This window comes from Neovison vison, chromosome 6 (genome assembly GCF_020171115.1).
Source record: "Neovison vison isolate M4711 chromosome 6, ASM_NN_V1, whole genome shotgun sequence".
NCBI lineage: Eukaryota > Metazoa > Chordata > Mammalia > Carnivora > Mustelidae > Neogale > Neogale vison.
In genome coordinates this window covers 109,606,226-109,624,415 of record NC_058096.1, presented here as the reverse complement: position 1 = coordinate 109,624,415, position 18,190 = coordinate 109,606,226, and the positions used below count along the sequence as shown (strand labels likewise).

General features: G+C 46.2%; 1 protein-coding gene across 5 annotated transcripts in view; it reads right to left on the bottom strand.

Annotated features, from left to right (window-relative positions):
- Nucleotides 1-2,059: 2,059 nt before the first annotated feature.
- ST6GAL1 (ST6 beta-galactoside alpha-2,6-sialyltransferase 1) overlaps nt 2,060-18,190 on the bottom strand; it is a 124,321-nt gene continuing 108,190 nt past the window's right edge. For all 5 annotated transcript variants that reach the window (XM_044251961.1, XM_044251959.1, XM_044251962.1 and 2 more), the window contains 3 exons: nt 13,580-13,678; nt 7,422-7,596; nt 2,060-4,978 (listed from right to left, as the gene is read on the bottom strand). In XM_044251961.1, coding sequence (XP_044107896.1) covers nt 4,737-4,978; nt 7,422-7,596; nt 13,580-13,678 — 516 coding nt within the window. In that variant the 3' untranslated portion in view covers nt 2,060-4,736. The remainder of the gene's footprint in view (nt 4,979-7,421; nt 7,597-13,579; nt 13,679-18,190) is intronic.

Sequence of the window (18,190 nt, the reverse complement as noted above, 5' to 3'; positions counted from 1 at the left end):
AGGGAAGAGGAAACCAAGGCCACACTAGAGTCCGGGAGCTAGGAATAGATGGGGTGGCAGTTGGGGATACTAAGTGCACTCCTCTCCCCACCCACTCCTGCCTAGAAGACTGATACTGGTGTGGGTGTGGGTGTGGGCTCAGCATGCCATCAGGGTGCCAAGTCTTCCATAAGAAGAAAGGGCCTAAGAGTTGGGCTTTGGTCAGTGAGGACAGCTACTGGTGAGGGAGATGTGGGGGTGACAGATGAATCTCTCACTCGATGGCCTTTCCCTCTGTGGCCTGGCTCTCACAAGTGGCTAGTGAGGTAAGGAGGAGCCAGGACCCCATTCTTTCTCCTTCGTGCCCAACATAAACGAAAAAGGAGCAGAATACCTAGAGTCAGAAGCAGGGGAATGGCAGCACGAGGAGGCTGCAGAAGTTTCCCCCCAGCCGCAGAGAGAGGGGCGCAGCCCACCTAAGTCACCAGCTAAGAGGACCTCACAGAGAGTTAGGGCCACTGTAAATGTGGCCAGTGCAAATCTCAGTTCCATTTGAACTGAGAATGACTGGAATCCATTTTTCTGTCACTTCTATTCCAAGTGCCCTTTCCACTGGGATCCAGAAAAAAACCCAGTCTTCGTTGGCAGGGCCTTGCAGCTGAGTTCCAGGGGGCTGACCGCACTCAAGCACTGTCAGAAGGAAATACGGGCATTCCTGTTCGGTTGTGCTTCACGTTACTGCACTTTGTGGATATGCGTTTTTTTAAGAATTGAAGGTTTGAAAAAAAAAAAAAAGAATTGAAGGTTTGTGGCAACCCCGTGTCAAGTCTACTCGGACCTTTTCCAACAGCATTTGCTCGTTTCCTGTCTCTGTGTCACATTTTAGTAATTCTCGCCATATTTCAAAGATTTTCATGGTTATATTTGAATTGCTGCAGTTTCGTGATAAAACCTGAACGGATGAGGAGTTGCTTTTCGTGGAGGAGCAAGGAAAATGGTTGCTTGAGATGGAATCTACTCCTAGTGAAGATGCAGTGAAAATTGTTGAAACGGCAACAAAGCCTTTAGAATATTATGTCAACTTAGTTGATAAAACAGTGGCAGGGTTTGGAAGGATTGACTCCAAATTGGAAAGAAGTTCTACTGTGGGCAAAATGTATCAAACAAGGCTGCATGCCACAGAGAAGTTGTTGGTGAAAGGAAGTCAATCAATGTGACAAACTTCATTATGGTCTTTTTCCCCCCTCTTTCTTTTTTGAGAGAGTGTGCAAGTGGGGACAGGGAAATCTGAAGCGGACTCTGTGTTGAGCATGAGTGCAGAGCCCAATGAGGGGCTCGATCCCAGGACCCTGAGACGGGAGCCGAAATCAAGAGTCAGACACTTAACCAACTGAGCCACCCAGATGCCCCACATCTGTTGTCTTATATTAAGAAATCGCTGAAGCCACCCCAGCCTTCAGCAACCACCAGAAACATCCAGGCAAGACCCTTCACTTATGACTCACTGAAAGCTCAGATGATGGGTAGCATTTTTAGCAAGAAAATATTTTTTGACTAAGGTATGTACATAGTTTTGTAGACACAATGCTAGCGCACACTGACATAGACTACAGTGTAGCATAGTATGGTTTTGGGGGACATATTTAAGCCATAATGGGAGGTATGCAGTTGACAGAGAAGAGGAATTCTCCCTTCTCTCCTGTTCCTGCTTTTTGGGATTTTTTATCAACACACTTTGGCTGTTCCCTTAGGACATCATTCCCTTAAGGGTTTTAGGCTTTTGGAAACTAAGGTAAAGACCTTCCATCCATTCTGCTTTCTGCCCTACAGCACTCCTTCCCTGAGGTATTGGACAAACAACTTAGTCATATGAATTTAAGCAAGACCAAAAGTAAGAACCCTCGATCAGTGGCTATCTCAGAGATGATATCTGCCACATAAGTGACCATTCTTCTTCCTGAAGTATGGAAGAGAAGCTAGTGGGGGAACATCCGTGGCTTTGGGATTCCTGTTGTGCCTCCTTGGAGATAAAAGTTGAGAAGCAGGAGTCATTCCCTTAGCAAGTAAGGAGAGAGGGAGAAGCTTTTTAAAAACACATTTATTTTAAAATTTTACATCATCTTTGGGTAATTCAGAATTTGATTAGGCATGTTTCAGACACTTCTGAGATCAAGGTCGCCAAACCAAGGTGAATAGCTTATGTGATTGAAGGATTGGGGGACCTCATGATACAGGATGAAGAGATGGCTACTGACAAAGACACGATCCCCTCAGGATGGGGACTTTCCCGTGGCACTCAGTCACCATTTTTAAATTATCTGTCACAAATATGAAACCTCTCAACAGACCAACAATAATAACCTCTGATTTGCATTTTACTAGTTTCCATATAATGAGAACACAGAATTAAAAGTTCTATAGACCCCAAATCACACTGACATTAATCTGATCCCTTATATTAATAATAAAAATGAAAAGCTAGAATCTACCCAGTGTAGTCTCACACCAATGCCTCTCTCTTGCTGGTGGAACGCTCCTTCCTCACACTGTGTATGATTCAAAGATTGCAATGTATGCATCAAATCAGGACCTAAAGCAAGCTGGGAATTCATGGGCTCAGAAAGCTGGAAAAGACTCGTCCACACAGCAGGAGGCAGCCCAAGTGCTCAGCCCATTCCTAAGCAGAAAGGCCAGAGCTGCAAGGAGGGGGAAGGTGGGGTGAGGAGGAGAAGGGGGAGGAGGGACACTTCTATACCTACACCCTCCATTGTGTGGATGGTTTCCTGGGTAGCCAGGTAGGGTAGTTGTTGTCTCCCAGTAGGATAGTTAATTCCCTGATGACAGGACCCCCTCCCTGACCTACCTCAAAGCAAGGTCAGGCCCAGGTGTGAGTTTGGAGCAGGTCCTTAGTAAAGGGAGGAATGGAGGGAAGGAGGGAGAGAGGAAGCCACCAGGTACTGAGCACCTGCTATGTGCCAAGTACAGTACTGGGACAGGTGTTTCATGTAACACAACAGCCTTGTGAGGTACGCTCACCACCCCTATTTTACAAATGTCGAAAAGAGTCTCAGGAAAATTTGCTCATGGCAGCATGGTTGGTATATAGGGGAGTATCAGTTGGAAAACCCAGAGCTTCTCCCTCCAGGGCTCCTGCTACTGTCCCTATAAGCCAAGGGTCTGGCAGTACGTGAGCACTCCAGCTCCCAGACAACTTGTCCAGAGCTCAAACTTAAGAGGCCCTGAACCCTGGTTCTACAGCATTATTTTGTGACCCTGAGCAAGTCCTTTACCTTCTCCTCCCCGGGGGCCAGACCAGTCCAGTGTGGTTCTCCACTGGAGAAGGAGGTTGCAGTAAAACTACCCAGGAAGCATGTTTGCACCCCATGGTGGGAGGGCCTCTGTCTGGAGACTGTGATATCGCCCCCTTGCTGGAGGGGTGGAGGGCATGGCTATCTGATAAACCTTGTGAGAATCCGTTATGGTCTCTAAGGTGCTCATTTCTGAGAGCAAGTTTAAATTCTAGGGAACCACATCCCCACTCCCTGAGAGACATTCTGTGAAAGGACCATGAAGGCGAAAGAAATCATCAGATCAGGATACTTTTAAAGTACAAAATACTTAAAAGTAATTTGAGAGAGGGAAAAAGTCTACTTTAAAGGGGAAAACAAGATGGCAGCCAGGGTTGGGGGGTGGGGCAAGCATTAACAGGGAAGCAATGGACACGGTATGTGACCCCAACTTCAGTGAGGGGTCAGGCCAGGCCGAGTGCGGACAAATTGGGTTTTTGGCATCTGGCTTGCCAGGTGTCTCCCATGGGGCTGCCCTGTGACAGGGGAAGCAGCTTCCTCAGAAAATAACTTGAGCCTCAAAGGTCAGGCAGACCTTAGAGAATAAATATGGGCAATAAAGGCAAAAAGGAAAACACAACTCAAATGACTCAAAACATCTGCTGACATGTTCCTCCAGTCCCCTGAAATCTCCACAGCCAAGCTCAGCGAAGCCCCCTACGACCCACAGACACAGAGAATACGTGCCCCCTTGAGCATGTAAGCTCATAATTGGGCAAATCGGCATCGCTGCCACCACCCCCACCCCTTCCCCGTGCACTGAGCACACTGAACCCTCCGTCTCCCTCCCACTGAACTGTGAGCAAACGGAGGATGGAGACCGTGTCCTTCCGTGCCTCTCTTCTCCATACGGAGAGGGTGTGGGTTTATCACGACCCTTTGTGCATGAGCACCCAGGCTAAGGACCCACCAAGCCAGCCAGAGTGATAGGAATGCCTCATCTTCCTAGGGCACGGACCTCAAGAGCAGCTTTGTTCTGGAGGAATCGAGCATGTTTTCTATGCCTCAGACCACTTCCTGGCTCCCCAGAGCTACCCTGTACCCACACACAATCATAATTTGGGAGACTTTCTTTAACACGTGAAATCATTGTCTAGGAGCAGATGTTGAGCAACAGAGAGCGCTGGTTTGTGAGGATAACGTCATTCTTGGGGGGAAAACAGCTCAGCTTTGGCAGCCCTGGAGGGAAAGGCGGCGTGGAGAGAATGCTAGGTGTGCAGCGGGAGGCTTTGGGCTCACACACCTCTGCAGCTACCGGGCAGGCTGGACCTAGCTGCCTGCTGTTGGAACTCCTGCAGCCTGAGGCTCTTGGTGACAGAAGGCCCATCATGCAGGCTGTGATTGTTCAGGAACGTGACCTGCCCGGATGTGGTGGAGAAGGGCTAGGGGACCTGATCCGGGAGTCCAGGCTCAGCAGCGAATTTTCCGGAAGCCAGGCAGTGTAGCTTTTCCCAGCAGGTAAATGTCCTCGTCTGTGCCCTGGTTGAGGTGTTTCACCAGATTCTTCTCAAAGAGGAGTGGGTGGTAGGCGCCCATCGTGCAGGCACTGTCAAAGAACTTCTGGTAGTAGTAGCACACATCGGTCTTGCGCTTGGATGGGAGGAACTCGTAAATATCCACCTGGTCACACAATGTCATCATGATGATGATTCCTGAAGAGGAGAGCAGAGGTAAGTTCGACCCAACAACACAACTCCACACCCTGGAGCTCTGCCCCATGAGTCCAGCAACTCAGGAACCCAAATCTGGGGAGAGGTCTATTTGGAGTTTCTATGTATTACTGTGATTCCCAGTCTGAGCTCGGACAGTAAGCCGGTCCAGCAGGCTGTTCCTCGGGATGCAGGGCTGCTGAGCCCTATGCCCCTCTGAACCCCCGGCAGGTCAGGGGCTGGTGCATGGCAGCTTCTCCCTAAACACCAGGGGACAGACGTGTTCCATCCATCAGTCACTGAGCTAATCAGTGTGAATAAGCTAGATGAAGAGAGAGGACAAGATGATTGGGGGGACAGTACCATCCATGTACATAGAACTTTCTAGCACTTTTATATCCTGTAGGAGCCTCGCAGATGGCGCTGACTGGGAGAGGTGATTCTTACAGTGCTTAGGAGAAACAGTGTGGGCAGGGAGTCTGTCTTTCCCCAGCTGGGAGGATGGTGGTTGGAACAGGAGCCTGCCTGGTCCTGTTGATGGGCTCTGCTCATTCTGGCGGGAGACGGGAGTGCAGGGGGTGAGGCCAGGTTGGCGCTCTCAGGGAGGACAAACAGAACACTCTGCTGGAGACCTGACCCCAACAAGAGGCAGGAGACTCCTGCGACACACACACCTGTCCCCACCTGGCTCAATCACTTCATGTAGGACACGTCCCCCTCTGGGCCTCAGTTTCTCCATCTGCCTCTTACCACACAGGCCATTGCTAGGATACAATAAGATCATGGCTCTCACACCCCTTTCAACCACCATAAATATAGGGGAAGTTTATGATGAAATAGTCCTCACTAAGAGCAAAACTGTAAACTGCTAGCAGCAACTTTGTTCTAGAGGAATCGGATAGGGGAAGAGCCCTCTCTGGCTGCCCCTGGTCCAGTGGGGAAGAAAAGACACTTCTGCAACTAAACTGTGAAGGCATGACAGAAGTGGCTTCTGGAGGGAACACTTGCTATGGGAGAGGTCTCATGTAAGCCTCCTGGTGACACTGGGTGGGGCCCAGCAGGGGCCACGGCCATTGGGGATGGGCAAGGAGAGGGGACAGTGGGGTGATGGGAAAGTGTTCCCTGGGATGCTTTTCCCACTATTCCTGCTCCAAAGGGCTCCTGGAAGAGCCCCAAATGCACACATACAAAAGCTGAAGAGAATTGTACAAAGACAGTCTACTGAGATGGTCCCCATCCCTTTCTCTAAGGAGTGCTTCTGACAGTAAACACGCAGTTGTTCACGAACTCAGAGGCCATTACCACAGGGCTAGCCTGTGCCACACCCAGAAGAAGGCATCAAACTAAGAGACTCTTAACAAAAGGGAACCCCGGTTGCAGGAGGGGAGGTGTGTGGGGGATGGGCTAGATGGGGGATGGGCATTAAGGAGGGCACTTGTGATGAGCACTGGGTGTTGTATGTAAGTGTTGAATCACTAAACTCTACTTCTGACACCAATATTAAATCATATATTAACGAACTAGAATTGCAATAAAAATTTAAACAAGAATGTAAAATTTAAAAAGGAGGAAGAATGTTTTAAACTCCGTCACCATCCTGAGGGAGTTTGCATCCCAGGAAGAGGGCAGGCTCATCATACAGTGGGGGGGATGGGGGGCCCTACCCTGCCGGGGGCCCAGAGAAGGGAGCCTCCCTTCCATGTGTCCAAGAAGAAAGCCTGAAGCCAGCATTCAGTACCCTCTGGACTCAGATCCCAGTCCACCTACACCAGCTCCCTCAGCTCCGTTCATGACCCTCAAACCCAGGAAAGCTCTGCCTCTCATTCTTCTCTCAGGGCCAGGACTAGGGTACTCACTGTGTTCAACAGATTTTTGAAATTTTGAATAAAGTATTATTGACTATTGCTTTGTCTTCAGATGCCTATATGGCTCAGTGTAACATTATCACTGATCCTATCTTTATTTAAAATTTTGGTATTTCATTCAGGATAAAATCTTGCATTAATTACAGTTTTAAAAAAATATTATTTTAATATTATTTAGCTTGTTACTGAATTTTCTGGTGTCCCCTCAAATGGTATACCTGAGGCAAGTGCCTCTCTTGTCTCATCTTCCAAATCCCAGCCCTGCTCTTCCCATTTTCCTGCCCCCTCCCCAAGCCAAATCTACCCCTCACCCAGGCCTGGCCCAATGCCACTCCTCCACTGAGCTCTCTGACAGCACCCCCCGGAGGGGTGCTCTCTCCTGGCTGAACTCCCCCACCAAACACCCTAAAGGAGAAGGATTCTTACTGATCTCTGGATCTTAGCTAGAATTTGGCCCAGTATAGAAATACAGCAAAAACCTGGCAACTGTTTGGTGAACAAAGAAATGAATGAATGAGATCCTATTCTCTAATCTCTTCTAGAAACAAACATGAGAGGTCTTTCCCCAGATACAGACTCACCAAGCATCCCAGAGGATGGGGGGTTGGGCTGAATCTCCTCTGGGGAGATTTCCTGAATGATGTCCCACAGCTCCCAAGGCATCTGGGGCTTGAGGATGTAAAAAGGCTGGTCAGGATGCAGCTTGCGATAGCTCTTATAGTTCTCGAAGAAACTGTAGTCAGGGCTCTGGTACCACTGAAAGAGAAGAAAATGGTCTCCTTAAGGAGAGGGAGGTGCCTCGGAGCCCCTTCCTCGGAGTGGATTCCAGATTTTACGTCACAGCTCTCACTTGCTAGCAGAGGGGACCCAGCACACAGCCTATGCTCCCAGGGAATTTTGAGCTTGGCGACCCTGGAACAGCTTCAGACTTCGGGATCACAGACCCTGGGAATGCTCAAAGGGGTCCATGGCACCATCTGATCCCACTTCTCATTTTTTTTTTAAAGATTTTGTTTATTTATTTGACAGAGATCACAAGTAAGCAGAGAGGTAGGCAGAGAGAGAGGAAGGGAAGCAGGCTCCCCGCCTAGCAGAGAGCCTGATGCGGGGCTCGATCCCAGGACCCTGGGATCATGGCCTGAGCAGAAGGCAGAGGCTTTAACCCACTGAGCCACCCAGGCACTCCCTACCTCTCATTTTCAAAGGGCCGAAAACTGGGGCACAGCTTGCCACAATTGCAGGTTGGGAGCCCCTGTCCTGCCTCAGACACACTTCAGCTCTAAGTGAGATCCGAGCAAAACTGTGGAGGCTGGGGTGGTGAGGGTGCCAGTGATCACCAGAGCCTCTCAGCTCCTGGTGGGTCTGACTTCAGAATCCCGTGTCCCCGGGATGGCGCACTCTGTCCTTCCACCATAATGCCAGTCTCCTATGACAGTGCAGCCATACCAGGGAGATGCCAGCTGACACACATGACAAACAGCAAGGGTGCCAATTTGGAGAGGCTGGGGAGCCAAGAGGCCTGAGACTCCCATCCTCTTCCCCAAAAGAGAGCCCTCCGCTTAGAAAACCAAGTTCGGCGCCCCTCAAAATCAATAAGAATAGGCCCACACCCCGTCACCTAATAGTAAAATTTACAAGCCTCAGTGACAAAGAGCAAATCCTGAAAGCAGCCCGGGAAAAGAAGTCTGTAACATACAATGGTGAAAGTATTAGATTGGCAGCTGACTTATCCACAGAGACCTGGCAGGCCAGAAAGAGCTGGCATGATATTTTCAGAGCACTAAACGAGAAAAACATGCAGCCAAGAATACTATATCCAGCTAGGCTATCATTGAAAATAGAAGGAGAGATTAAAAGCTTCCAGGACAAACAAAAACTGAAAGAATTTGCAAACACCAAACCAGCTCTAAAGGAAATACTGAAAGGGGTCCTCTAAGCAAAGAGAGAGCCTACAAGTGGTAGATCAGAAAGGAACAGAGACAATATACAGTTAACAGTCACCTTACAGGCAATACAATGGCACTAAAATCATATCTCTCAATAGTTACCCTGAATGTTAATGGGCTAAATGCCCCAATCAAAAGACACAGGGTATCAGAATGGATAAAAAAACAAAACCCATCTATATGTTGCCTCCAAGAAACTCATTTTAAACCCGAAGACACCTCCAGACTTAAAGTGAGGGGGTGGAAAAGAATTTACCATGCTAATGGACATCAGAAAAAAGCAGGAGTGGCAATCCTTAAATCAATTAGATTTTAAGCCAAAGACTATAATAAGAGATGAGGAAGGACACTATATCATACTCAAAGGGTCTGTCCAACAAGAAGATCTAACAATTTTAAATATCTATGCCCCCAACGTGGGCGCAGCAAACTATATAAACCAATTAATAACAAAAATCAAAGAAACACATCAACAATAATACAATAATAGTAGGGGACTTTAACACCCCCCTCACTGAAATGGACAGATCATCCAAGCAAAAGATCAACAGGGAAATAAAAGCCTTAAATGATACACTAGATGAGATGGACATCACAGATATATTCAGAACATTTCATCCCAAAGCAACAGAATACACATTCTTCTCTAGTGCACATGGAACATTCTCCAGAATAGATCACATCCTCGGTCCTAAATCAGGACTCAACCAGTATCAAAAGATTGGGATCATTCCCTGCATATTTTCAGACCACAATGCTCTGAAGCTAGAGCTCAACCACAAGAGGAAGTTTGGAAAGAACACAAATGCATGGAGACTAAACAGCATCCTTCTAAAGAATGAATGGGTCAACCGGGAAATTAAAGAAGAATTGAAAAAAATCATGGAAACAAATGATAATGAAAATACAACAGTTCAAAATCTGTGGGACACAACAAAGGCAGTCCTGAGAGGAAAATATATAGCGGTACAAGCTTTTCTCAAGAAACAAGAAAGGTCTCAGGTACACAACCTAACCCTACACCTAAAGGAGCTGGAGAAAGAACAAGAAAGAAACCCTAAGCCCAGCAGGAGAAGAGAAATCATAAAGATCAGAGCAGAAATCAATGAAATAGAAACCAAAAAAACAATAGAACAAATCAACCAAACTAGGAGCTGGTTCTTTGAAAGAATTAATAAAATTGATAAACCCTTGGCCAGACTTATCAAAAAGAAAAGAGAAAGGACCCAAATAAATAAAATCATGAATGAAAGAGGAGAGATCACAACTAACACCAAAGAAATACAAACTATTATAAGAACATACTATGAGCAACTCTACGCCAACAAATTTGACAATCTGGAAGAAATGGATGCATTCCTAGAAACATATAAACTACCAAAATTGAACCAGGAAGAAATAGAAAGCCTGAACAGACCCATAACCAGTAAGGAGATTGAAACAGTCATTAAAAATCTCCAAACAAACAAAAGCCCAGGGCCAGATGGCTTCCCGGGGGAATTCTACCAAACATTTAAAGAAGAACTAATTCCTATTCTCCTGAAACTGTTCCAAAAAATAGAAATGGAAGGAAAACTCCCAAACTCATTTTATGAGGCCAGCATCACCTTGATCCCAAAACCAGACAAGGATCCCATCAAAAAAGAGAGCTATAGACCAATATCCTTGATGAACACAGATGCAAAAATTCTCACCAAAATACTAGCCAATAGGATTCAACAGTACATTAAAAGGATTATTCACCACGACCAAGTGGGATTTATTCCAGGGCTGCAAGGTTGGTTCAACATCCGCAAATCAGTCAATGTGATACAACACATCAATAAAAGAAAGAACAAGAACCATATGATACTCTCAATAGATGCTGAAAAAGCATTTGACAAAGTACAGCATCCCTTCCTGATCAAAACCCTTCAAAGTGTAGGGATAGAGGGAACATACCTCAATATCATCAAAGCCATCTATGAAAAACCCACTGCAAATATCATTCTCAATGGAGAAAAACTGAAAGCTTTTCCACTAAGGTCAGGAACACGGCAGGGATGTCCATTATCACCACTGCTATTCAACATAGTACTAGAAGTCCTAGCCTCAGCAATCAGACAACAAAAGGAAATTAAAGGCATCCAAATCGGCAAAGAAGAAGTCAAATTATCACTCTTCGCAGATGATATGATACTCTATGTGGAAAACCCAAAAGACTCCACTCCAAAACTGCTAGAACTTATACAGGAATTCAGTAAAGTGTCAGGATATAAAATCAATGCACAGAAATCAGTTGCATTTCTCTACACCAACAACAAGACAGAAGAAAGAGAAATTAAGGAGTCAATCCCATTTACAATTGCACCCCAAACCATAAGATACCTAGGAATAAACCTAACCAAAGAGGCTAAGAATCTATACTCAGAAAACTATAAAGTACTCATGAAAGAAATTGAGGAAGACACAAAGAAATGGAAAAATGTTCCATGCTCCTGGATTGGAAGAATAAATATTGTGAAAATGTCTATGCTACCTAAAGCAATCTACACATTTAATGCAATTCCTATCAAAGTACCATCCATCTTTTTCAAAGAAATGGAACAAATAATTTTAAAATTTATATGGAACCAGAAAAGACCTCGAATAGCCAAAGGGATATTGAAAAACAAAGCCAAAGTTGGTGGCATCACAATTCCGGACTTCAAGCTCTATTACAAAGCTGTCATCATCAAGACAGCATGGTACTGGCACAAAAACAGACACATAGACCAATGGAACAGAAGAGAGAGCCCAGAAATAGACCCTCAACTCTATGGTCAACTAATCTTCGACAAAGCAGGAAAGAATGTCCAATGGAAAAAAGACAGCCTCTTCAATAAATGGTGTTGGGAAAATTGGACAGCCACGTGCAGAAAAATGAAATTGGACCATTTCCTTACACCACACACAAAAATAGATTCAAAATGGATGAAGGACCTCAATGTGAGAAAGGAATCCATCAAAATCCTTGAGGAGAACACAGGCAGCAACCTCTTCGACCTCAGTCGCAGCAACATCTTCCTAGGAACATCGCCAAAGGCAAGGGAAGCAAAGGCAAAAATGAACTTTTGGGATTTCATCAAAATCAAAAGCTTTTGCACAGCAAAGGAAACAGTTAACAAAACCAAAAGACAACTGACAGAATGGGAGAAGATATTTGCAAACGACATATCAGATAAAGGACTAGTGTCCAAAATCTATAAAGAACTTAGCAAACTCAACACCCAAAGAACAAATAATCCAATCAAGAAATGGGCAGAGGACATGAACAGACGTTTCTGCAAAGAAGACATCCAGATGGCCAACAGACACATGAAAAAGTGCTCCATATCACTCGGCATCAGGGAAATACAAATCAAAACCACAATGAGATATCACCTCACACCAGTCAGAATGGCTAAAATCAACAAGTCAGGAAATGACAGATGCTGGCGAGGATGCGGAGAAAGGGGAACCCTCCTACACTGTTGGTGGGAATGCAAGCTGGTGCAACCACTCTGGAAAACAGCATGGAGGTTCCTCAAAATGTTGAAAATAGAACTGCCCTATGATCCAGCAATTGCACTACTGGGAATTTACCCTAAAGATACAAACGTAGTGATCCAAAGGGGCACGTGCACCCGAATGTTTATAGCAGCAATGTCCACAATAGCCAAACTATGGAAAGAACCTAGATGTCCATCAACAGATGAATGGATAAAGAAGATGTGGTATATATACACAATGGAATACTATGCAGCCATCAAAAGAAACGAAATCTTGCCATTTGCGACAACATGGATGGAACTAGAGCGTATCATGCTTAGCGAAATAAGTCAAGCGGAGAAAGACAAATATCATATGATCTCCCTGATATGAGGAAGTGGTGATGCAACATGGGGGCTTAAGTGGGTAGGAGAAGAATCCATGAAACAAGATGGGATAGGGAGGGAGACAAACCATAAGTGACTTTTAATCTCACGAAACAAACTGTGGGTTGCTGGGGGGACGGGGGTTGGGAGAAGGGGGGTAGGGTTATGGACATTGGGAAGGATATGTGCTTTTGGGTAAATTGGAAGGGGAGATGAACCATGAGAGACTATGGACTCTGAAAAACAATCTGAGGGGTTTGAAGTGTCGGGGGGGTGGGAGGTTGGGGTACCAGGTGGTGGGTATTATGGAGGGCACGGCTTGCATGGAGCACTGGGTGTGGTGAAAAAAAAAATGAATACTGTTTTTCTGAAAATAAATAAATTGGAAGAAAAAAAAAAAGAAAACCAAGTTCGGGGACAGGCGACTTCCCTCTCCACATTCTAGTCTCCTCACCTGTAAAAGGGAAGCAGCCATGCTTCTATCTACTTTCCTGTATTGTTATGAGTGAAATGGGAAGAATTCTGGAAACCAGAAGTAGGTCAAGCATGAGGCTTCTGTCCTAGGAATGAGTAACTACTGTCTATTTCTTGCTGATTTGCTTCAGAAATAACTGTATTAGATGGACACAACCCCACCCTAGGCAGTGAGAAATCCCGTCACTGTTACTCCTGAGCCAACGATCAAAGGAGAGAAAAACATGGCCCTGCGGAGCAGAGCACAGAGAACACTGGTATCAGACAGGAATACTTCCACGCTGCGAGTCCTGATGAAGTGCTTTCCTCTCATGTGGAAAGAGACAGTCCTCGGCGGGTGGTGGGGGAGCAGGTCAGCCATGACTTTCAAAACCCAGGAAAACTCAGGACCGTCTATGGACAAACAGAAGACTCATTCCCTATTTCCTGAGGACACCCACTTACCTTTGGGATATCCGAATGGTAAACAGACGGGTCCCACACAATTAGGATTCCCTCATTGTACAGACTGTCTTTGAGGAAGCGCCCTTCAGTGGTGACCAGCTGCAGGAAGAAAGAGACAAATGGTCACCTGGATGTTCACATGTAAATGTCCTGTGGTGATGACTGACAGGTGGCAAGTGCCACCCTAGGCACTTCAGTTCAGTGATCCAGGATATCAGCTGTCAGACATTCACCTTAAAAAGCACATGTTGCCCAGGTGGAAACTGAGAGAAACAAATGGCAGAAACCAAGAACTGCTTGGAAATGAAAGCAAGCATCACAGTCATCACTCCCCACCTCGACCACTCACCATCACAATGTGGACATGTAATCAGAGTCACTGTATTATCTCAGGAATGACTAGGTACAACCCAGAGGGCAGCAACTTGCCACGAGCTTCTGAGCTACCCTCTCCCCTCATACCTCTCCCAAAGGCACGGAAGCCTGAAGAATATAATCCCACTTCCTCAGTGTATCTTTAAGGCAAGAACTACTGGTGCTGGGCCCACCTTGGCTGGGGATCATGTGGCTGTACTGGGTGCTAAAGAGTCCCCAGGGAGTCACAGAATGCCAGCATGAGTATGGCCATGAGGTGACTAAGCGTTCAGGGACAAACAACAGCGGGCCAAGCCATGGGTGTGAGGTGTGAGGAGAGGGAAGATGTCCCAGACAAAAGAAACAATGTATGCAAATCCCCAGATGTGAGAATAAGTGGCAGATGCTGCTAGGTGTCACCCAATATGCATTCATTCTTTCTTCCTTGGAAACAAACATTTCTGTTTACCTCAACACATAGCCATCTAAAATAAAGATTATCTGAAATAAAAATTTCCCAGCCTCTCTTACAGCTAAGCCTGGCCATGATAAAATTCTGGCCAAGGGTGTGTAAGCAAGTGTGACTTCCAGGAAGTGTCCTTCCTTGTTTACTTCTCCTTCCTGCTGGCTGAAGGTGGACGTGATGGCTGGAGCTAAAACAGTCATCTTGGACCATGAGGATGAAGTCATGTGACTGAACGATAAATGCACAAGGTATGAGGAGCCCAGGTTCCTGACACACTGGAACACCACAGCAGCTCTGGGAGGTCCACCCTTGGACTTCTTTCACATGGGATAGAAATACATTTTTCTCTTGTTAACCTTGTGTTGAGGGATGGGCAGAGTGTTGCTGTCACAAACAGCCAAACCTAATTCTACTTAGTACCATGAGGAGCTTGTCTGGGAACTGCAGGTTGTTCAGTGTTACCAATGACTGGTGATGTGTGCACACTCAAGAGAATTATAGATAACTGGGATTTTAAAAATGTCTCCTGCTCCTCTCCAGTCATCATCTTAGTATACAAAACGAGGCCAGTGGCAGCAAGTTCTGGCACTCTAAGACTTTGCCAGCATCTGTGGCTTCACAGAAATCCTGAGAGCTACTTAAGTCTTCTCCTTTCCGTCAATGAAGAACAACAGTGAGAGTGACAGATGCCATCTGACCATGTTTATTCCAAGCCAGCTACGTTCATACATGATCTCATCTCATCTTTGCAACCACCCCAGGAGATAATTATTAATATGCCCATCTTATAAATAAGGAAACCAACTCAGAGATGCTAAGAAATTCACCCAAGCCATACAGCTAGTAAGCAGGGGGTCTGAACTGGAGGTCTCCAGGATCCACACTTCTGACCTACATACTGTACTGCCTCCCAAAAAGCAGGCAGGGTGGGTCAGCCGTGGTGTCAGGAGGACAGGCTAAAGAAAGCAGTTGATGAGGCACATAGACATGTCACGAGAATGTTGCTTCTTGTCTGAGTCATAGTAAGTCACAGCTGGAAGACCCTCGAGGGCTGGACCCAAGTCTGTCATTTTCAGGTAGGTAAACTAAGGTCCAGAGAGAAGAGAGACTTGTCCCAGGCTTCCAAGGGAGCTTGGGACAGAGCCAGAACCAGAGTCTAGAGACTGGCTCCTCCCCAGTGTTCTTTCTTTCCTCACAGGGCTGTATTCATAAACCACAAGGCATTTGAATAAGTGAGCACACAAGCGGGGCCCCAGCCACCCTCAATTCTCAACATACGGGGGTTTGGTGGGGAGAAGAGAGGGAGGCGTTCACTCAAGCTACTTGATGAGGCAAATAGCAAAGCATGAAACCAAGAAGGGGTGATGGTAAGGGCTAGTTTATCCCAAGGAGGAACAGGAAGTGACCACAGCCAGGACCTATGTGGGGATGGGGAGAAGCTAGCCAGCACCCCTCAAGCTTAAATGGACACAGTTCTGAACTTACCATACTCATTCTGGTAGCCCTTACATGACATGTACAAATTTTCCTCAAACACAAGAGAGCCTCAAACTGCTTGGGGAAATGGGGCAGTGCTCTGTGTCTGACTCACTCTGTGGTCTTAGGAGGGCTATTTCCCCTCTCCAGGCTCAGGTGCCTTATTTCTAGGAAAGGACTGCCCTGCAAGGCCATGTCCAGGCGGCCAGCCATGCCTGGATGGCATCTCTGTCTGTCATTTTCCCCAGCTGCAGCACAAGGCACTGGGGAGAGATCAAGTTCTTCTCAAATACCCCTGTGCTTGACCTCGTGCAGAGTCCGACCTGAGTTCAGGGATCCCAGGAGACTCATGATGAGGAAAGTAAGTCACTGCCACAGCAACGGAGCCCCAAGGAACATCTGCCAGGAAAAGGCTACACCAGGGAGATGGGTGGTGCTGTTATAGAAACATGTTTAAAGTCCTCTCTCCAGTCACAAAGCAACACATGCTCCCTGCAGAAAGTTAGGGGAGACAAGAATACACACATCTATATACATACAAGAATAAGAAAACAACCATCAATCATTGCATTCTTCAGATATCACCTGTATGAATATGTTGGTCTTTTTTCTTCCCAAATCTTTTTTCCCTCAGTTATGGGCTGAACTGTTCCCCCCTTCCCCCACCAAAATTCCTATGTTGAATCCCTAACCCCCTATGTGACTCTTTTGGAGACAGGGCCTTCAGGGAGATCATTAAGGTTAAATGAGGTCACAAGGATGGGTCCCTAATCTGATAAGATTGATATCCTTATAAGAAAAGAGACACTGAAGATCTCTCCCTCCACACGTCCACAGAGGAAAGACTGTGTGAAGATGCAGCGAGAAGGATCCACAAGCCAGGGAGAGAGCCCTTATCAGAATCCAACCTTGATAGCAACCTGATCTTATACCCCTGGCCTCCAGAACTGTGAGAAAATAAATCTCTGTTGTATAAGCCACCCCATTTGTGGCATTTTGTTATGGCAGGTGTCAGAAACTAATATGCCCTGTGTGTGTGTGTGTGTGTGTGTGTGTGTGTGTGTGTGTGTGTAGACACTGGTAACTATAGTCTAGACTTAGCTGCCTTGTTAAACCCACACAACAATCCAAGTCTAAGTCTTCTCGTATATCCTTCACAATATTTCCCAGCCCCAAAAAGAGCATTAAAAGAAGCTCGGAGAAGTTACATAACTGACCCAGGATCACACAATAGGAAAGAGATGGAGCTAGGATACAAATGAAGGCCTGTCTGATCTCTTCCCACAGTACCAGACGACCTTCGTCCAGAACAGTAAGGGATGAGGAAACAGTCTATGTTCCAGCTGCCAGACTTGCAGCCTTGCCAGAGTGAAAAAGCTAGTTAGTGCCACAAGAAGACAAATAGAGGGGTGGTCGAGGTCCTGAGTAGATAGGAAAAATGAAGGCCTGACCACGGTAAACCAGACCCGGTTAGGAAGCAGTTTCTCTGACAGAGAGAAGGGCACCTCAAGTGGAAAGCCACCACAAACCCCAAATCCCCAAATCAGAGGGGCCTCTGATTCTACCCAGCATCCCAGGAAGTCATCAAAAGAACCAAGAAGTATAAGAAGAAGTAATTTGGGGATGCCTGGGTGGCTCAATCAGTTAAGCTTCTGCCTTTGGCTCAGGCCATGATCCCAGGGTCCTGGGATTGAGTCCCGCAACGGGCTCCTTGCTCTGAGGGGAACCTGCTTCTCTCTCTACCTCTGCGTGCCACTCCGCCTGCTTGTGCATGCAATCTCTCTCTCTCACAAATAAATAAATAAATAAATAAAATCTTAAAAAAGAAGAAGAAAAGGTGGTAGTAGTAGTAATTTGGAAAGTACTTAAATGTCAGAATTAACAGAAGAGGTTACGAGAATAAGCTAGGAAACTGAGCCACCAAGGAGTATTACATAACTATGACAAAGAAAGAGGAAGAGCTCTATGAGCTGACAGGGAGTGATTTTGAGAAGATACTCGGGGGAAACAATGTGAAAGAGCTTATAGACACCCCCCCCATGCACACACTATATTCTGTGTGAGAAAACAAGGGGAATTAAGAAAGCATATGTACATCTGTTTGTCTTGACAAACACAAACACAGAAGGACAAATCAGAACACAGGGCAGGTGGCTGCCCACCACGGGTGCTGGTGGGACCAGGTGGCAGGAATCTAGGAGGGAGTTAACATTTCTCCGGTTATATGCTCCCGGAGAGTTTTGAATCTGGGGAGCATGTTAATATTCTATGTGATTTAAAAAGAAGGAGGTAAAGAAAACCCCCAAACTGAAACA